The 19,162-nt window shown below is 48.9% G+C and overlaps 7 protein-coding genes across 7 annotated transcripts; 3 read left to right on the top strand and 4 right to left on the bottom strand.

Annotated features, from left to right (window-relative positions):
- Positions 1-59: 59 nt before the first annotated feature.
- On the bottom strand, positions 60-1,541 carry N7462_010773 (pyridoxal phosphate-dependent decarboxylase family protein; the record flags this gene model as incomplete). The annotated part of the gene is made up of 1 exon (XM_057082487.1): positions 60-1,541. One exon carries the CDS (start codon positions 1,539-1,541, stop codon positions 60-62), a length of 1,482 nt encoding a protein of 493 aa, XP_056929527.1.
- Positions 1,542-3,634: 2,093 nt separating this feature from the next.
- Positions 3,635-5,517, top strand: N7462_010772 (proline iminopeptidase; the record flags this gene model as incomplete). The annotated part of the gene is made up of 9 exons (XM_057082486.1): positions 3,635-3,677; positions 3,735-3,970; positions 4,057-4,301; positions 4,385-4,476; positions 4,520-4,693; positions 4,758-4,778; positions 4,848-4,986; positions 5,043-5,139; positions 5,206-5,517. The coding sequence occupies 9 exons, from the start codon at positions 3,635-3,637 to the stop codon at positions 5,515-5,517; spliced, it is 1,359 nt and encodes a 452-aa protein (XP_056929526.1).
- A 208-nt stretch (positions 5,518-5,725) lies between these two features.
- N7462_010771 (guanine nucleotide exchange factor MON1) lies at positions 5,726-7,827 on the bottom strand (the record flags this gene model as incomplete). Its single annotated transcript, XM_057082485.1, has 5 exons — positions 5,726-5,734; positions 5,786-6,020; positions 6,080-6,261; positions 6,393-7,174; positions 7,254-7,827. 5 exons carry the CDS (start codon positions 7,825-7,827, stop codon positions 5,726-5,728), a joined length of 1,782 nt encoding a protein of 593 aa, XP_056929525.1.
- A 352-nt stretch (positions 7,828-8,179) lies between these two features.
- N7462_010770 (dopey family protein) lies at positions 8,180-14,111 on the top strand (the record flags this gene model as incomplete). Its single annotated transcript, XM_057082484.1, has 7 exons — positions 8,180-8,270; positions 8,344-8,468; positions 8,524-8,673; positions 8,734-10,973; positions 11,034-11,260; positions 11,321-12,789; positions 12,843-14,111. The coding sequence occupies 7 exons, from the start codon at positions 8,180-8,182 to the stop codon at positions 14,109-14,111; spliced, it is 5,571 nt and encodes a 1,856-aa protein (XP_056929524.1).
- An 821-nt stretch (positions 14,112-14,932) lies between these two features.
- Positions 14,933-15,459, bottom strand: N7462_010769 (uncharacterized protein; the record flags this gene model as incomplete). The annotated part of the gene is made up of 3 exons (XM_057082483.1): positions 14,933-15,016; positions 15,093-15,231; positions 15,317-15,459. Coding segments are annotated over 3 exons (366 nt in total), but the record flags the coding sequence as incomplete, so codon positions are not given.
- Positions 15,460-15,730: 271 nt separating this feature from the next.
- Positions 15,731-16,612, top strand: N7462_010768 (putative HIT finger domain protein; the record flags this gene model as incomplete). The annotated part of the gene is made up of 1 exon (XM_057082482.1): positions 15,731-16,612. The coding sequence occupies one exon, from the start codon at positions 15,731-15,733 to the stop codon at positions 16,610-16,612; it is 882 nt and encodes a 293-aa protein (XP_056929522.1).
- A 239-nt stretch (positions 16,613-16,851) lies between these two features.
- Positions 16,852-18,984, bottom strand: N7462_010767 (putative glycerol:H+ symporter (Gup1); the record flags this gene model as incomplete). Its single annotated transcript, XM_057082481.1, has 4 exons — positions 16,852-17,871; positions 17,934-18,509; positions 18,591-18,658; positions 18,729-18,984. The coding sequence occupies 4 exons, from the start codon at positions 18,982-18,984 to the stop codon at positions 16,852-16,854; spliced, it is 1,920 nt and encodes a 639-aa protein (XP_056929521.1).
- Positions 18,985-19,162: the final 178 nt, after the last annotated feature.

Genomic DNA, 19,162 nt, shown 5'->3' with positions numbered 1-19,162 from the left:
CATCTATATTAATATATTTGCAGGCTGCTATGTCTCACTAACACTTAAAACTAAAAAATCTATTTCAAGGCGACCTGCTCCAAAACACTAGTTACCAAAGCAAGATCTCTTGCAACATCAACTCTCCAGTTGGAAATTGCAATGCGACATGCAGGGGCTCCGTCCCAACTTGTACCAGAGACAAACATTCTTGAAGTATGATTGATCCTCCTTGCCAGCTCACAATTCAAATCGTCATCCTTAGCACGGAACAATACACACATGAATGTTTGGCTCAAAAGATTCGGCTTTGAAGTTGTCTCAGGAAGAGCCGTGTAGGATGGATGATCGAAGATCCACTCGTAGATTTCCCGAGCAAGCCGGATCTGTCGCTGGAGCATCTCTCGATACCCATCGCTCCCGTAGAAAAGCAACGACGCGTATACCGGCAGAGCTCTGAACCTACGAGAGTTTTCGATGCCGATATTCAAAGGCGATGGGATCGTAGGGCCGTCCGTAGCACCGGCAGTCAGATAAGCAGCATTGGCATTCTGGAAGACTTTGGAGGCCAGATCCGGGTGACGGCAGAAGAAGAATCCACAGTCATAGGGCACGTTCAGTAGCTTGTGACCATCTCCAGTGATAGAATCCACCAATTCAATGCCATCGCCTCCATTTCTAACTGCGGCAAACTCTGAGTTGTCATCCAAGACACGGGCAAAGATACCAAATGCGCCATCTGCATGTAGCCACGCTCCGTACTTGTTACACAGCTGGCGAATCTGTTTCAAATCCTCCAAAGTTGTTGCAAAGCGACCTGTATTAACTTCTCCACAAGAAACAGCGACGATACTGGCTTTTTCAGATTTGGCAAGCTCCTCCTCTAGTTTGTCGAGGTCAAAATGCAGAGGGTTGTCAGCACGGCAAACATTACGAACATTGGCACGGCCAATGCCCAAAACACCGGCAGCTTTAACCAATGATGAATGTGGTAGCGTGGAAAGGACTTGGATCCCAGAAAGCTTTAGTGCAGATAGAACTTCAAATAAGCCTTCCTCGCCTACACTCCTTATTGCAATGCCTTGTCTTTCTGCGGCTTCGCGAAGAACAAATTCTCGTCCACAGGCAAGACCGAGAATGTTGCTTGCAGTGGCACCGGTAGTGAAGGTTCCATTATGCCAAGTGGCCCGATCGAGTCGAAAAAGATCTGCAAGGAGACCGAGGGCCTTGAATTCGACATCTGTGACGATAGAGTGGTTGGGCAAATGAACTTGAACATTCTGGTCATAGGTAGATACAACATGATCTGCAAAGACTGCGGCCGGCGTGGCGCCGCCAGTTATGAACCCATAATAGTTGGCACTGATACTTCCTCCATTGAAAGCCGGCACAATATCATTCAAGATATGCTGTTGAACATATTTAAGGCTGGAACCTTTTTCTGGAAGGCTTGTAGGCAAGGAGGCCCGGGCGCGGGCCAAATCTTCGGCTGTGGGGAGAACAGTGGATTCCCATTTTCCTTGTGAGACCTCCCACAGTTCTTGAAGTCTGGATTCTTGCATTTTGGTGTGTGGCTTGTTCCTCGAACCAGAACCGGCACGATTTATGCTGCGGTAGAGGCCGGGATCTCAAGACGAGTTCGGGATTTGATCAACAAGGCTCGCGGAAAGAATGCGTCTGGACCTGCCCGAAGCAGATAAGCTTATATTTGTAACGTCAACGCATCTTTTGTTAACTGCAACTGTTATCTGCACAAAATCACGGAGAATTTGGAAAGAATTAAAAATAATTTTAGTCAAATGAATTTGCCACATATGATTGTATTGGATTATGCGCATTTAATCAATTTTTTGTATGCTTTCTTGAAAAATTAAGCCTGATTTTGCCTCTACTGTTGGTGTTGTTACCATTTCCCCAATGTTTATTTCAACACTCAATCAATTTTGAAGCGATTAAGGAAACCGTGTCATTAATTGATGGATAGTTTATGTGAATACACTATGAAGCCCGCAAACATTAACATTCAGTCTCGCCCTTGCGCGTCATGCATGGATCGGTACACTTCCAGAATTCCCGCTCACGGTCTCCATAAACTGTAAGACTTGATTGTCGCTGTGAAGTGCTTGAGCGCATGTAAGTTAAGAATTCAATTGTCCGCCAAAATGGCAGCACCACAAGAAGTATCATCGGAGAGTCGCAGTGATGGAGCACACGCCTAAATCCTGCAGTCGGACTGCTGTCCCATCACCGCCTAAGTGTCAAAAGGAGGGTCGTGACGCAGTTCCAGGTTAATGAATAAGGACCTCAGAGACGGCGGTTGTTGTGACAATTTCAATATTAACATGGTCAAGATATCCACCAGATCAAGATATCCGCAAAAATTGCGCACATCCGGTACAGCAAGCAGACGGCGCGAATAGGATCCAAGATTTTGTAAGAAGTCCTCTGAAAATGTTTCATCGCGGATAATACTAGACGGACGGTAGATCTGTACACAGAGAGCTCGGATAGACGGCGCATACACGATCGAGATAGACCTCACTGGCGCACCTAGAAGAGATCTACCCAAGTAAGTAAGGAAATGGCCCGGACTGAGGTTTCCGGCAAGGCAGTCAAATGGAGCTTTGGAAGAGCCACGATGACGGTGGGGAAAATGTAATGTAGGGGGATCCGTCTTGTAGAGCTGGAAAATGGCCTGTACTGAGCAGAAGTTTGCGGCACGAAGACAAGAAATGCCTCACAATCGGCCTCTAAACCGCTTCAATGAACTTTACATAAATTGTATAGTATATCTCAATAGGAACCATGGGATGCTCGCATGTCTGAGCTAGACCGAATCCGTCAAATAGAATGCCTTTGCCCAGAAATGTCCGACTCCGATGTGGGTGCGACGATCCTACACCTTGTCGTGCTCTGCTACTCCAACTCTCACACGCACCTTGACAGAGTACGAATTTTCTGAAGCCCTCAAGAAAAGCTAATTACGACGACGATGACAATGACACAGGTGCATTTAAGAATGGAGCATCATAGAGGAAAGGGGCTTATTACCTATCTCCTGTTATAGAACACACTAAGATTGACATATACCTATACACTATGCTAGGGAACCAAGTGTCTCTAGGATGACCCCAAGATGTCAACATTTCTGAAAGCAGTTTCTTTAGCAATATCCAACAATAATTATGTCAATATAATCTTTCAACTTCAGTGCACTTCGAGCTAGCTGTAATAAGATTAATGGACCATCACCTGCAGTCTAGAGTCAAGATCGATGCGTTTAAATAAGTTAACCTACATGCCGCTTTCAATTGAGCAACCGCACGGTAAGAGCCCCACGTTAGGTACAGATTTTATTCTTGTCGGTAACACCGAGTTATGCCATGAAGTGACTACCTTCGGAAGACTGAGATCGAGGAAGATAAATTGGCCGCGTCAGGCGATAAGCCGAATCAACGAGACGGGTTGGAAATGGAACTGTCCAACACGGAGGGAATTCCAGAGTTGGGTACGCAGTAGAAGTGTTCGGGGTTGTCGAGCGGGCCGAAAGGCGCCAGTTCACCGCAGTCGACCTCTTCCGCTTGCCCTCCCGGCCCTCAACATTATTATCCTCATTTAAAGAGAGTAAGAGACCAACCAGTCTCCCATTCCGACCATGGCTGCAAAACTGATCGATCGGCAATTCCATAATGTGCCCGGTAAGTATCCCATGTAGTCTAGCCTCAATACCTCCGATGGGGTTGACTAAATTCTAGGGAAACTTCGCGTGGCTGAGCTATTTTTCGATGTCCCTATCGATTACAACAAGCCCAACGAGGGCACTCTGAGGCTCTTCGCTCGAAGTGTCTCTCGCCTAAATAAGCCAGTCCAGCCCACCAAAGACGATTCTAAATTACCCTGGCTAGTCTATCTCCAGGGAGGACCGGGTTTTGGATGCGGTGCCCCGCAAAATTACGGCATGGTTGAGCCGGCTCTCAATAGGGGGTACCAGGTATGTCCCTCTGGACTTCACAAACCTATCTCGGGTTGTGCTTTGAGCATCTCTAGCGATTTCGACATAAACTCATTAGAATCTAGGTTCTCTTTCTAGACCAACGTGGTACTGGCCTGAGCTCAACGATCACGGCCGGGACTCTAGCTCGCCAAGGAGATGCTGTCAGACAGGCCGAGTACCTGAAGAATTTTCGCGCAGACAATATTGTTCGTGACTGTGAAGCTATCCGAAAATGCTTGACCCAAGACTATCCAGAGGACCAGCGCAAATGGAGTATTATCGGTCAAAGCTTTGGTGGCTTCTGTGCGGTCACGTATCTGTCGAAATTGTGAGCCCCAGACATCATGTTCTTCAATCAAAACTCCATTCCATAAGCCGCATGCGCGTTTACTAACGCACTTTCATCACCAGCCCTGAGGGACTCAATGAGGCATTCATCTGCGGTGGCCTGCCAGGCCTTGTTAGTGACCCGGACCCAGTTTATTCGCAGACCTTTGGCAAGTGTCCATTCATAAAGATGATATATACAAGTGCTCTCAATAACAGATAGAATAGAGAAACTGGAAGAAAGAAACAAAGCCTATTATGCCAAGTTTCCTGAGGATGCAGAGCGAGTCAAGAACATCATCAAATACCTTGATGATAACAGAGTCGCTCTGCCTTCTGGATGGCTGACGACCTCTCGGTTCCTAGAATTGGGCATTATGCTTGGATTTCATGGTACGTAAAGCATAATCATTTGAGAAAATTATGAATTAAGAGAATTCAAACTAATACTCGACAGGCGGTATTGATTCTTTACACGGTATGCATTACTTTTTTGATGTTCTCGGTTGAAACGACAATCACAGGCTTTGTTGCTGACTATGATGAGAAATCGTTTTACGAGCTTGGAATGATCTGCGCATCCTCGGATCTCTCACTGTTCCTACTCTTGCTATCATTGACAGCAACGGCGGCATGGACAAGAATGTCATTTACGCCGTCCTGCATGAGGCGATCTACTGCCAAGGGTGAGCCACAACATGTCTACCCAGACTTGAGATACATGGCTAACAATTTCATGTAGAAAAGCATCCCGGTGGTCTGCACAGAGGCGTCGTGCTGCAAGTCCTCGCTTCCAGGTTACAGAGTCGCAGTCAGAGATTTATTTCACCGGAGAGATGGTGAGGATTGACTGAATAGCCTTTTAAACAAGTTATAAGGATCTGACATGTCATGATAACCTTCAGGTCCTGAGAGATATGTTTGAGTCATATCACGAGCTCAATCATATCCATGAGGTAGCAGAAATCTTGGCCACGACCAAAGACTGGCCTGCCTTGTATGACGAGGCGCAGCTGGCTAAGAATGAAGTGCCGGTCTACGCTGCCACCTATGTGGACGATATGTATGTCCCTTTCGATCTAGCCACCAAAACCGCTGCCAAGATCAAAGGTATCAAGCAATTCATAACCAACACCATGTATCACGATGGACTCCGCAGCAAATCTGGAGAGATTATGCGCCAGCTCTTCAATCTACGGGACGACTCTATCGACTAAAGGGTGATTGTGTTATCCTCGGTGTATCTATCTACATTTTCTGTCTAGCCATTGATATAAATACCTTACATAGGCGGGCGGAATATGAAACTTGGATAGCAAGAATAGTAACAAATCTACATTCATGGTAGGTATATTTGCAGGAAACTATGTACAAGGGTTTCAAGCGAATGGTCTCCTATGAGAGCAATCGATTGCTTTACTGTGTTCAGAAAACCTATGATTGCTGTTAATTCACGCCCAGCAACCTTTTCGAGGGAATACGTACAGCGCCGCCAATGATGAATAGTCTTTCTTCTTCTTGCTGTACCCATTGTACTATCTTATTGGCACTCTGCACCAAGGAATTTCGATTGGCATTGGGCTCAGCGATGCAATAAAGCTCAAATACAGGGGTCACCCACGCGAATGCGCTTGCTGATCGTGAAACGGAGTGGTGAACCTTGACATGAGTGTTTTTGGCGTGAATGCTAGCATGTATATTGTTGTATATTGACATCAATCTGGAAAGTCTGTTAGAATTTGTATTGTCCACCGAGAATACATCAAGAAATGTACTGACCTTCGCCGGCGGGAGATGGAGTCGAATTCAGGCGAGAAAGATGATACAGTAAATTGAACATTTGCCCGGGACTTGTACATGAAATGATGTAATACGGTTCCGGGCACAATGTCGGTGGTCACCGGTCTGCCATGGTCAATAGCCGATGTAATTACTTCCAGACTACCAATTTTCTCCATTTGCTGTTACTTGATTAGCCTTGATCTGTAGACTTTTTCCAGCGATAGATGAACCAACCTCAAGGAGAGCGTTTCGCATCCCTTGCATCTCAAAAAAAGCTTTCTTTATCCGGGCTTATCAGGACGATGGCGACCGATTCATCCTTAGAAATTTCCTCATTTTCTTCGGCGTCATTGCGAAGATCTAGGAAACTGACGTACATATATAGATACCCGCTACTGTTGAAGCCGGGCAGACAAACTGGAATCCAGCTCTCTCCACCACCCGCTTTGACGCCATCGGCTTCAAATATCATGTTGAAGAGAAGTTGTAGATCACCCGGATGTAGTGAGTGCTTCTTTGGCCGGACGACACTCACGAGACGTCCACCAGCAACGACCAATCCATATAGTAAATTGGTCGCTCTGGTCTTCAACAACGCATTATTAATAGCCTGGCGATGCACCTTTCGAAGCTTCAGACACTCCAAGGCAGACAGTAGTGTAGACGGTGATCCGCGTGTGAAGCTATCGGCCAGCGATGATAGAAGTGTCTCCGACCCCTGTAATGGCCGTTTCAAATCGGTAGATGGTCGAACAGAGAAGATATGAGTAAGAGACGGCAGAGTTAATGTTGAAAGAATTTGCATATACAGAGCCTCCAGTTGTAGTCTGAGTTGATTGTCGCTTTCCATCATGCGACTAATCGCAACGAGATGTAATGAACCTCGAGTCACAACAACAAATTTCGTGTCTCCGGCCATGAAACCTCGTAATCGATCGTCTGAACCTTCGTAGAATGATATGATAGTTTGAACGACTCCCACATAGCTCGAGATCAAGGTCCCATCACCATGTCGGGTCCAAATCGGCTTACCGGCAGCAGAAAGAATCATGAAGTGTTTCTTCTTTGCTTTCCACCGTTGGAGAAGTGAGTCTATGAAAGCGATCAGCTTAGCTTCATCTTGTAATAAAAAAACTACTATGGAGCCGTGATGTCTCTCTATATCTCTTACCTTCGTTACTCGCGTCTTCATCCAGTTCGCCCACCGGCTCAAACTCATTCAAAAACCCGTCGTCATCCACATCGTCGGCTGGGAATTCGGGGTAGTGAAGTAAGCTTGCAGTATCAAGATTGTCCGTAGCTGTTGTTGCAACGAAGTCTTTGAAAAGCGCCTCCACATCACCGGCCTCGCTGTTTTGGACTGAGCTTCGAATACTGGCCGAGTCTCCAGCCTCACTTCCTTTTGGACTAGCCAAGTGGCTGAGACTCGCCCTTGCCTTTAAGCCACGCGAGAAACCTCGGACAGCCAGTGTTGAATAGGCACTTCCTCCCCCGTCTGGTAAATGTGTACCAATCTCTGCCCTGGAGATAGCCGTGGTCGCCTCTGACTGTAGATTCGACGCTTCATCGTTCAAAAGGCTCAAGGTGTTCGGTCGCGGAGGCAAGGGTGGTCGCGGGCCCTCTGGACTGGGGTTACGACTCCTCATATCGGCATAGAAAACGTCATGGTCCGAGGGAGGTGTCGAGTTCTCGATGGGAGGTTCATCGCGGGTATCGCTCTTGGTGGTCGGTGGTGGAGTACTCATCCCCGCAATTGGCGTGCGCTTCTGAACGCAATCGCTGGGCGCGGGGCATTAACTCATGAATTTTGCATCATCGAGGAGAAGACGGAATCCAAGTGTCCCGGAGCGACCTGGATCGCGTTTCAGGTGGAAAGTCAGGAACGTTGTTCGACGCTGACGTCGATCGGTGGGTCGGCGAGTCGGCGAGAGGGAGCAGCTCCAAGGCGGACAAACATCCAATGTGGCCGCCTGCGTGGCCCTTTCAACTTCAATCAACGCTCAACTTCCCCGACCAACCGGGTCATATTCGATGTTTTAAATATGACGGAGTGCATTCTGAAGCCTTTGCATTCATTCACTCTCCGTCATTGGCACCATGAGCCTTGATCCGAGCACCTTTCCGAGGTCGAACTCCCCCGCAAGCTCCGAAAGCTCCTTGACGCGCTCGCGGCTCCAAGGCAAAGAAGGTCAGTACCTCCTCCCCCCATGTAGCCCTCGTTTCAAGAGAACCTAATCCTGACATCGTTTTCTGAGCAACAGGGTCACTCAAGAAAGACAAGAACTATCGCCGCTATGCGTCCAGCGTCGAACGGGCGCTGTCGCTATTCGATAATGCCCTACAAGAATGGGCCGACTACATCTCCTTCCTCAGCCGTCTACTGAAGGTGAAAACACCAGGAGGAGTGATCGCATTGAGATGTATCATTGACAATTGCATAGGCATTACAAACCCACCGTCCCGACCAACCAGTTGTCCCCCACAAGGTGTTAGTCTCGAAACGCCTTGCGCAATGTTTAAATCCATCGTTGCCTTCAGGCGTGCATCAGAAGGCCCTTGAAGTTTACACGTACATATTTGGGTTGATTAAGGTATGTGCATATGCTAATAAGCGTGATGTATGTTTACTTATACAATGGACTTGTACCTAGATCGAGGGTCTCTCTCACGATTTGCCGTTATACCTGCCCGGTCTTGCCCCAACCCTGACCTTCGCCTCGCTCACTGTTCGCCCGCTTTTTCTGTCTTTGGTCGAAGGGTACATTGTTGACCTGGAGCCTTGGGCCATCCGCCCCGCTCTGAAAGCAGTCCTTCTAGCACTGCTTCCCGGGTTGGAGGAGGAAACAAGCGATGATTTTGAGCCAACGTTACGGATTATCAACAAGCTTCGAGACGCTTCCGTCCGCCTTGAAACACAGCGAACCTCCGAGGCTGAAGCATCAGGTCAATACTTCTGGCAATGCCTGTTCCTTGCCTCCATTACCAACTCCAGCCGTCGCCTTGGCGTGCTCGCATACCTGAATCGCTATCTCCCAAAGCTGGGTATTGCTGACCGCCGACCAAGCACGACAGGTAGCAAAGAAGTAAAAGACATCCCACCTGAGATGCTGGCTGCAGCAGACTCGGTAATTCTTCCGGAGCCGGGTCTACTTGTTCGGTGCTTCGCGTCGGGCTTGTCTGATGAGCAGCTCCTAGTCCAGCGGAATTTCCTCGACCTACTGGTAACCCACCTTCCTCTGAACTCTCCCGTCTTACAGTCTCGAATTACCAATAATGATCTTCAAACACTGATCATTGCCGCCGTGGGGGTGGTCGCTCGGCGAGACATGAGCTTGAATCGCCGATTGTGGGCATGGTTCCTTGGTCCCGAGCCTGCAAATGACCGTGCCTCCATAGACGGTCGGAAGCCTTCTTCTGAAATAGCTCGGTCGTCGTCTGTTGACGGAAATGAGCTCTCGCAATCTCAATACTTCAGCCGTGTTGGTCTACAGCCTCTAGTCAATGGTCTACTGAACATGATCAAGCAATCTCCTAGTACTCCATCTGAAAGGACAAAGCCATTTAGAATTGCCCTTTCGCTGATGGATCGGTGGGAGATCGGTGGGTATATTGTACCTGCGATATTTCTCCCCACCGTGCACAGCGTTCAAGAATTTGGAAGCCAAGCGCCTAAAAATCACTTCGATGAGGTTTTCCGTAGTGCAAGCGCCTTCTTCGATGGTGTGGAAAGCAGCGTTATTTTTTCTGAACTTCTCGGTCTCGTTGATTTCCGCCCAAGTGATGCGGATACTGACAATGCTCAAGTCTTGCGCAGCCTTGGCCTCGCGCAGTTCATTCTCGAGAATTTCAATGTGCGAGAAGAAGACATGATTCAAATTCACATCCCTCTGTTGACAGTCTCGGTACTGGTTAAAATGCGCGAGCTTTCATCTCTGAAGACACCATCTCCCAAAAATTACGCTCAGAGACAAGCCGTATCTGATTCATTGCACAAAGTTCTGATGTCATTGACGCCATTGCTCACTGAAAGAGTGTTCTCAAGAAAGACCGGATCCGAAAAGTCTGCGGCAGCCGATACAAAGGCTCGTAACAGTGACATTATGAAAAAGGTTCATAATTTCTATGAGCGCAGCAAGAACAGTCTGGAACTTCCGCCTCTTCCGTTTGCTCCAAAACATATCGGTGAGATTATCGTTCGTGAGGCACACGAACTATCTATTGAAGCCCTCGAAGGAGATGAATCAGCCTCGTCGCTTCACGAGAAGCTTAACATCCTGTTAACATTGCTTCAAAAACTTCCCAAGTCCCGGATTCTTCGGGATAGGCGGTTTTACGAGGCAATATCAAAGAGACTTGCTACAAGAAGTGACAGTCCCACAACAGCGTCATTCGCAATCGTCTGCACTATTGCTTCTGTTGTGACTAATTTATTCTTCATTCAAAGTCCTGGCTTCTATGTATCATATGTCGATGCGAGTGATCTTATCCCGAGCATGGTTGAACGACTATGGCAGTATTTGTCCCCTTTGAGCCCGAAATTTCATGTCGAGGCTGTTCGGTGCTTGTGGTTACTCCATTCCATTTCTTGGGTTGATCACCTTGTTGAGGCTTCCATTACAACATTGATGGTCAAGGCTGCAGGTACCAGTTCCTACCATCTGTCATCCGAAGACCAAGCGGAGAAGTTCTTCGTTCTCTGGAACCATAGTCACCATGGAACACATGATCAACCCCCTAAACAAGTGCTTGACGTTGGGGGAACCCCGTTCTCTTATCAATGTTCTCTTCTCGAGCGCCCCCTTTTCATAGTTCTTGACCTTCTTTCTCAAGAACCTGGTGACATTTCCCAAAATGTCCAGCAGTGGCTTCAAGATCTGCCTTCCATTCATAGGTAATGTCCAATCCATTGAATGTTTGGACGTTTCATGACCCTAAACTAATCCCCTTTCAGAATATTTCTTCTTGTTGTCTCGAAGCTTGAAGAATTGTTCGAACGCGATAGCCCCAGTGATGCGGAGAATAACCAGGCGATCTCACCAGATGATTACAAGGAATGTAACTACCTTGTGCGAACTGTTTCAAACATCATTTCTACCCTTTCTCATAACGGATGGATTACGCTCCTCACCCACACTGCGGGCCAGCCAGAAAAGCGCGCCGATCTCACGCCATCTGAAGGTAAGTCTTTTCTTGTAAGATCCCCAAAATCCTACAACTTACGCAATATTTTGAAAATAGGCAGTGCAAATGTGAAAAGTCTCCATGCATCCGTTTTTGAAGCCTCTCTTAAGATCGTCGGTGATCAAGTGCCTAGTTCGGTATCAACTACACCGGAAGGAGAAAGGCTACAAAAGGATGCTCTTCATCTCATGCGACAACTTCTCTTGGGCCCTGGTGCTGAGGATCTGGTTGAGTCAGGCATTGATGAATTCCTTGTCGATCACCTCCTAGTCTCTTGTGATGAAGGAAAAAGCATTATGGTACAGGGTGCTATTATTGATGCGCTTCTCGCAGCCCTCAAAGTACGCTTTGCTCAAGCCTACTTGCCGCCGGTTCCTCCTCGGCCGAAAAATCAACATGCAATTTCCCGTGAGCGTTTGACTAGTCCCTCCATCTTGTCATTTACCAGCGACAAGGCCGACAGAGGGCCCTCAATGCCTCAGCTTCCTCGTCCTCCCGAAAGACTCCTCGACTGCCTGCTTAAAGGTATCAGCTCGGCGAAGTCGCGAGAGATTGTGGATAAGTGGATCGGTTTACTCTGCGAGGTGCTCCCACTCTATTCGCACTCTATTTTCCAAATACTCCTCATACTTGTAGAATGCTTTTGTCGAGAAATTAGGGAATCGTTCAAGAGACTCCAGCTTGCTTTTCAGCAAACGGAAGACTGGCCGCAAGATCGTTCGGAGCATGTCACCATTTCTCTGCTTACTGGCCTTGAGACCTGCATTGCCAATGCTCACGAGCGCCTTCTTCTGGAAGAGGCAAATGCCCCAGCAGCCAAGAGCCCAGATCAGCCTCAGGGCTTTTTCGGCAATATGGTATCAGGTGTTTTCAATTCAGATGGCAGTCAGGCGCGTTCCAATACCGCCAATGACAGACTGACAGTTCTGCTTTGCTTCCAAGATGCTGTTCGTCTTTGTTTCTCTATATGGGCATGGGGTGCTGGAGATCGGAGCGGACCGCCTCCAGACTCCGAGTCGATTGCGTCGTTTCAATACACGTCCCTGCGAATGCGAAACCGGTCACGCCGAATTTTGGAGCATTTTTTCACCGCCGAAGCTCTGGAATGTCTAGAGACACTTGTTGAAATGTGGACTAAGTCTGATACTGAAACCGCGTCCCTCATTTTCAATCTTCTGCACACTCTTGATGGCTCAAGCCCAAAGATTGCCATTCCGGCTGTTTTCAATGCGATCTATACACGCACAAATCCCGCTGCGCTGGAAAATAACCGCAAATCATCTATGTCTTCCAATTTGTCTGAATCCGAGCTCGCCAGCTTCCTAGTTGCTTATGCCCGCTCTTTGGATGACGACTTCCTTGACGAGATTTGGACCGACTGCACAACTTTTTTGCGAGATGTGCTCAGTAATCCTTTTCCTCACCGACAAATCCTACCACGTTTGATTGAATTTGCAGCCATTCTGGGTGCAAAATTGGAAAATACGACTTTTGGCGAAGACCGACGCATGCGCAAGGAGTTAGGCGTGCGTTCTCTCAACCCGTATCATTTTACTGTTTTACTAATTTTTGTTTTTAGGACGTTGTATTACGGCTATTGACTGCCGTATTTACAAGCAAGCCTTTGGGGCTGAATCAAGACTCTAGCCTCTTGGCGAGGTCATCACTAGATTATGACCGTACTGCGGTATCACATACTGGGCCAGATGACATGTTGAGCATCCTCGCTGTCTCCATGCCTTCCTTCCTCGCAACCTTGGGTGACTCGGACCGTATCAACACAGCCATTAGCGGAGTCTCAGCGAATGTCGTTGGCCCGCTTATTCGTTCTCGTCTATTCCCCAACAATCTCAACCGCAACGTCATGACGCTTCTGCAGCAAATGGCCAAGGTGCCTGCGGCAGCTAAGCTGTGGAAAAAAGATATCGCAGATGCATTCAATGATCCACGCTTTTTTGGTTTGCATGTGGATCTTGTGAAGAACTGTTGGATGGACCTTCTGCGACAATGGACGCTGGTTGATAAAGATCGCCTGACAGAACTATTGGTTCGTATCCCACCCCCCAGCGCAGCGGGAATCATGTTTGGCGTCGGGGCATCTGCGGCGCGACTGGACGCAGATCGCAAAGCGCAGCTCAATCTCCGTCGCACTGCGCTCCTCATCCTATCTGCAAATGAGGACTATTTTGTGGCCGAGCTTCCGAGTCTGCTGCAAAAATTAGAAGACCTTCTCGCCGCTACCAGCTCTTCTTCGCCGTCGTCCGCGACACGAGCAGAGATTTATATGGTGCTCCGTGCGGTGGTGATCAAAACTTCCAACACTGCCATCGCTCCATTTTGGCCGCTTATCAATGGTGAACTGCAAGACGCTGTCTCGGCCGTTCCCCAAACCCCACAGTCCGAGCTTTACAACTCCTACTCGCTGCTGCAAGCCTGCAAACTTCTCGATATCCTACTGGTTGTCGCGCCGGACGACTTCCAGCTCATGGAATGGCTCTTTGTAACTGATACCATTGACGCCGTTTACCCGCCAGATCGCTGGGAGCCAGTAGCCTTGGCTGATGAGGTTTCTCAGAGCTTTGGTCCCCGCGGTGTATTCTCACCGATGGTGCATGGTGAGCCCTCTGAACCTATCGTACGCGGAGGACTCAAGCGGCCATGGCTCATCTCGGACCGCATCCGTGAAACCGCCAAAGATGAGATTTTTGAGCGGGTATTACGGCCCTTTTTTGATCGCCTGAGCATCTATGTGTTTGAGAGCACATATGGTATGGAGAATGCTGATATGGCGGTGTGCCTTGATGATCTATTGGCAGACCTATTCAACGAGAGTACGATGGCGAATTAAAGGTTACCTGACACACTTTCTGTATAGCTGCATGCCCTGTATTGGCCACAGCGATTTCCCCTTGGTTTGGTAATTTCATTTTGCAATATATACCTTATTTTTATTCTTTGTTGAAAATGCTGTATTGCTCCCAATTAGCGTTCACCGCATTTCCAATCGGGGTGGATTTTCTTAGAATATAGCATGTATTGTGTCAAATATCTATGGCAAGCCACTAGATAGTGCCCCTAGCCATCGATAATTGGAATATATCAATATTCTCATATATCTGAAAGGCTTGGGCTTAGATGGTGGTAATCAACAGCATTCATGAACTTCAAAGTTGTCGGCTTTGCTTGGAAAAAGAGCCTGGACAACGAGTGCGAATATATATTTTCCTTCACTGCATGAAATCGTCCTGGCAGATAGGAGAGTGTAAGAAGGACAGGAAATTGCCCCTTTTGACAAGCCAGGAATCATGATATCTATTTCTATCATTCCCGGTTGGCCACAGAGATGTTATCATATACCAGCTTTCTAGCGATAGCCTGGAAGAGTATGGATATAACTAATTGGGAATTATAGACTGGGATCTCCCCCCCCTCAACGTCACGTCTTCGCCGTCGACTCTCAAACCATGGCACTCCGCGACGATCAAATAAGGGATTCAAACGACAGCATAAAGCCCTATTTCCTTATTCTGAAATCAAGTAACAGATATGGTATTCGGACAAATTTGAGTTAAAGATAGATAGTCGGGGATAAAAATCAATGCAAAACCCCTTCGAACACCCAATCAACTAGTAGTTACATATAATAAAACAACTTGAACACAAAGTTCATTATTTCTTTTTCTTCAACTGGTCTACACGAGCTTCCAGTTCTGAAATATAGGACTGAAGCTTGATCGTGGCGGATTGAAGAGCCTTTTAAGTAGTGACACCATCTTCCCCAGGTCGGATGGGGAAGAAGAAGTCATCCAGTAAGTATCTGAAGGTGAACGAGTGTTGCGAAAGATATGAAGAGAGTGCTTACCGAGATATCATCTGACAGCATCTCATTTGCGACACGATAATCCCCGAGAATGTAGTAGTAGACAGATGCACCGGCAACAACCGCACCGGTCAGAAAGCCGAAAACGCTGCTAGAAGTTAGAGATTTCGCACCAAGAACGCAAGGGCAGCGGATAAAGAGCATCATAAAATGATCAGGTCGAATAGACATACCCTCCTCGAAACGCTCCAACTGGCTTTCGTGCAGGTAGCGGGGCAGCCTCCCATCGCGGACGGGAGACCGAGAAAGATCGGGCGACAACGCGTCCGCGCAGCGGCAGAAATAGCTTTGTCCGGGCAGACATGATGGGAAGATTTCTGAAAGAATTAGAAACGACAATATTATCATTAAAACATGGGCTGAGCTTACGTTGTGACGGCTCTTGGTGGCAATTGTAGCGGTAAGAACGCCCGGGGCGAGTGGACCATCCGAGCTCCCGTCAAATGGACGCCCGCGCGGGCCCGCGACGGGCTACGTCTTCCATGCAAACCAGACAAACATCGCGTTATCAGGACGACTTCCTCATCCACAACTTTGTCCCCTCAACATTCCCTGTGACCAGGTATCACGGCTCAAGAGAAGGAACCATGTTCCGTGTTCAACTGCTTCCTGACTCCTCATCACATGCAACCCCCGGCTGGACATACGTCGCAGACCGGGGGTTTGACCCTGCCAAAGCTGCCATGGCTCCGTCCCTTGGCCGCAAACGCGGAATTCGCGACGCTGGCAAAGGCGGCGACATCTCCTCACGACGTGCAAATGCCATTGTACGACATCTTGCAGAACTCGATCGTGAGAATCACCGAGATGTGCAGATTACCGTCCCGGCGAAACCAGCAAAAGAAGCCGGCGCGCGCGCCTCTCGAACGAAGACAACCTCCAACGTTCGCCGTATCCTGCAGTCACAGAAGACTTTTCGGAATCACCTTGACGACGAGGAGGCAGCGATTGCTGCTGGGGGTGGCGGAGTCACCGTGCCCCCGGGGACAGCGAATATCGGGGCTGCAGTGCCCTCGAGGGTAAAAGCAAAGGTGGCTGCAGCGCGACGAAGCGAAACGCCGGTATCCAGCAGTGCCGCGCGACGGAAACGTCCGTCAGCTGCTATGGCCGCTTCTTCTACACCAACACCAGCCCCATCAGCTGCAGAGACAATGACTACCGATCCCGAGACGGATGCGGAGGAGAAAAAGCCCAAACTTCTCAAAACCGAACATGACGACGATCCCCTCCTCCGCTCCTACGCACCGACTATGCCCTCAGACCGGATAATGCAGCGCCTGTTGGCAGAGCCAGCGTTGTCATACAATGCCTCTCGTGCCAGGCCACCCCTCTCGGCGCAACCACCGCGCTCCTTTTGCTGTATGTGTGGATACTGGGGCAAAATCCGATGCAAAAGTTGTCACTTGAGGACATGCGGGCTTGATTGCTACCGGGTTCACGAGGATTCAAGATGTGGAGCGTTCTTTTAAGATGGATAAAATATATCCACAATTGTATAATATCGGAGCAAGGATACACCTTTATGGCAGTTTGTATTTTTGCCTCCAATTACGACATTACGATTAGCACCCATAACCAAACAAGCAATTCGTGCCTTAATTCAATTTTTTTCATTAAAATTCTTTTCTATTCTTGCTTGTATAATTTCGAGTTTCCATCGGCATAATCATTGAGGAAGCAAAAAGGTTGAAGAAAGAAAACATTCAACTCAGCACTTCAAATTGATACCCGCTCGCAATTCATCCTCGCGAATCTCAAACATGACCTGCACTCCCACAAACAGCACTAGACAACACGAGATCATGTACGCGACTCCAGAGTACGAGCCTGTCAAGCTGGCCAGCAGATCCTTCAATCCATCCAGGCCAAGAGCAAAGCCAACAAGGTTTGCAATCATCATCATGAGTATATTACCCACGGAACCGAGGCCACTAAGGACCCTGTATGCGGTAGGGCGCGAGCGCCACCGATTGGCGGGGAAAAGCATACCAGCCAGGACTTCGGGCAAAACGAAGAGCGTGATGAGCCAGCTCCACATCAGAAGGCGCAGGTTGATGTCGTGCCAGATAGCAACAAATGTGAAGACCAGCAGCGTGTTGCGGATACGCTGGAATTTTACCATGAAGCCCGAGGGAGGAGTTGAAGAGGGCTTAGCGCCGGCAGGACGCTGTCCGCCGCCGCCGCCGCCGCCCAAGGGGACGTAAATATAGCGGACCACCCAGCGATTGTAGGAGCGGTGCCACCCGCGCCAGAAGCCAGACGCGGAGTAGTTGTTGGACATGCAGCGGACCATGTTTTCTGGAGGGTCGATGCCGTCGATGAGGGCCCATAGACGAAAGAAGCGCCATGGGATGAGGAGTTTCAGCCAGATTATGTGAAGGTTGAAGAAGGCCAGCATGCTCAGCTGACCTGGGGTGAATAGAGACCAATTGGGCGAGGATTTGGAGATTGCGACTGCATAGATATAGTGGAGGATGAGTTCCATGCAGAGGAGTGTGAGAAAGAACCGGATTCCGTAGAGAACAGTGCGTGAGCGTGAGCGTGTCAAGGATGGTGATGTGTATCGCTGCTGCGAAACATAGTCATTGAAGGTCAGGATGGGGCCGGCGAGATAGAGCGGCGAGTACAGAACGTAGGCGATAAAGTTACGCATGCTGAAGGCGGCCGGCTCGGCGGGGATTTTGACCCGGTCTCGGTCAGAGAGGTTCGCGGGGTCGAGTTGCTTCTTCTTGTGGAAATCTGTTAGCTGTGCTTGTCGAACACTCAATGGAAGGGGGCGAAATGTCATACTTCAATGGGACTGGCCGCAGAATAGTCGATACTCCAGTAAAAGTCCATGTTGAAGCTGATCAGCCGCAACACGGTAACCTTGAAGAGAACCTCCCAGCGCGGCATAATCCCCCCAAAGTTATCCAGGCTTTTGGCCCACTCGACGAGTAACGACGTCTTGCTTCCTGTGGTTTTCGGCGCCAGAATTGTCGCCAAAACTTCCAGTGGATATCCACCGCATAACTCATTGGCGAACAGGATGCAGATATTGAATGTCCATGTTGCTGCGGGGACATAGGATCGAGGAAGAGCTTTGCCAATCTTATAGTTGACAAACAGAATCAGTAGGACTTTGAGCGCAGAGATTCCGTGGAGGGCGGTTATGAAAATCAACCCAAATCCAAAGTCAAAGCGCATCCGTTGTTCGAGTTGGACATCGCCTGTGATGGCCGCGGATGGGTGAGATGGCTTTGTTTCGTTCCTTGGCCGGCTTGTGAAAAACTGGTAGACTCGGCGAACAAGGGGATGGGCAATGAGAAGTAGCACAAGGGCAGGGATGTTGTCACGGAAGCTGGCATACTGGGCGTCGGAGTTGTCCTGAGGTTGTTCAATGTACACGGGTCAGTTAAGGCTTGCGCCCCCTCCAGTCATAGATGACGGGCAGATCAGAAGACTCACCACAAGCCGCCCTGGAATCCAGCCTGGGGATAGAAGATGGGAGTATTCAGAGTAGATTGGGTGAGTGTCTGTCATTTCAATCCAGAATCAGCATCTTGACGTCCTGCGCTCTCGCTACTTTCCCGGCCATCCACTCACCTTTTGAGGCATCAGCCACCGTTTTGAACATCAATGGAACGAGGGTGATGAAGAATATGTAGTAAATGAAGAACTCCGGGGTACGCCAGAGCGGTGCGGACGCGCCCTGGGCAATGGCATTAGCGCGGGCATCTTTCGCGGAGGGTGGTCGCGTGTCGGCGGCTGCGGTAGCCGGAGTGGTCGCAGAGGAGGTGAAACGAGTGTCAAGGGTGTCGAGCGAATAAATTCGCCGGAGCCAGGAAAGTATGGAAGTCATTTTATAGCAGTAGCATGGCGTAGAGAGCGTCGTGGGATTGAGATGTTGGGATGTTTACTCAGGGGGCCGAGGTTGGAACGAACTGGCCGTTGACGATCGGCGCCGGTCCCGCCTCCAATCACCGCCCGCGAATATCACATCGATCTATGTTTCAAGTCATGCGGGCATCCAGCAAAGA

The sequence above is a fragment of the Penicillium macrosclerotiorum genome, assembly GCF_028827735.1.
Source record: "Penicillium macrosclerotiorum strain IBT 26536 chromosome Unknown utg000010l_segment0_segment0, whole genome shotgun sequence".
In the NCBI taxonomy this organism is placed as follows: domain Eukaryota; kingdom Fungi; phylum Ascomycota; class Eurotiomycetes; order Eurotiales; family Aspergillaceae; genus Penicillium; species Penicillium macrosclerotiorum.
The sequence above is the reverse complement of the archived record's forward strand: the minus strand, read 5'-3'. Positions and strand labels throughout refer to the sequence as shown.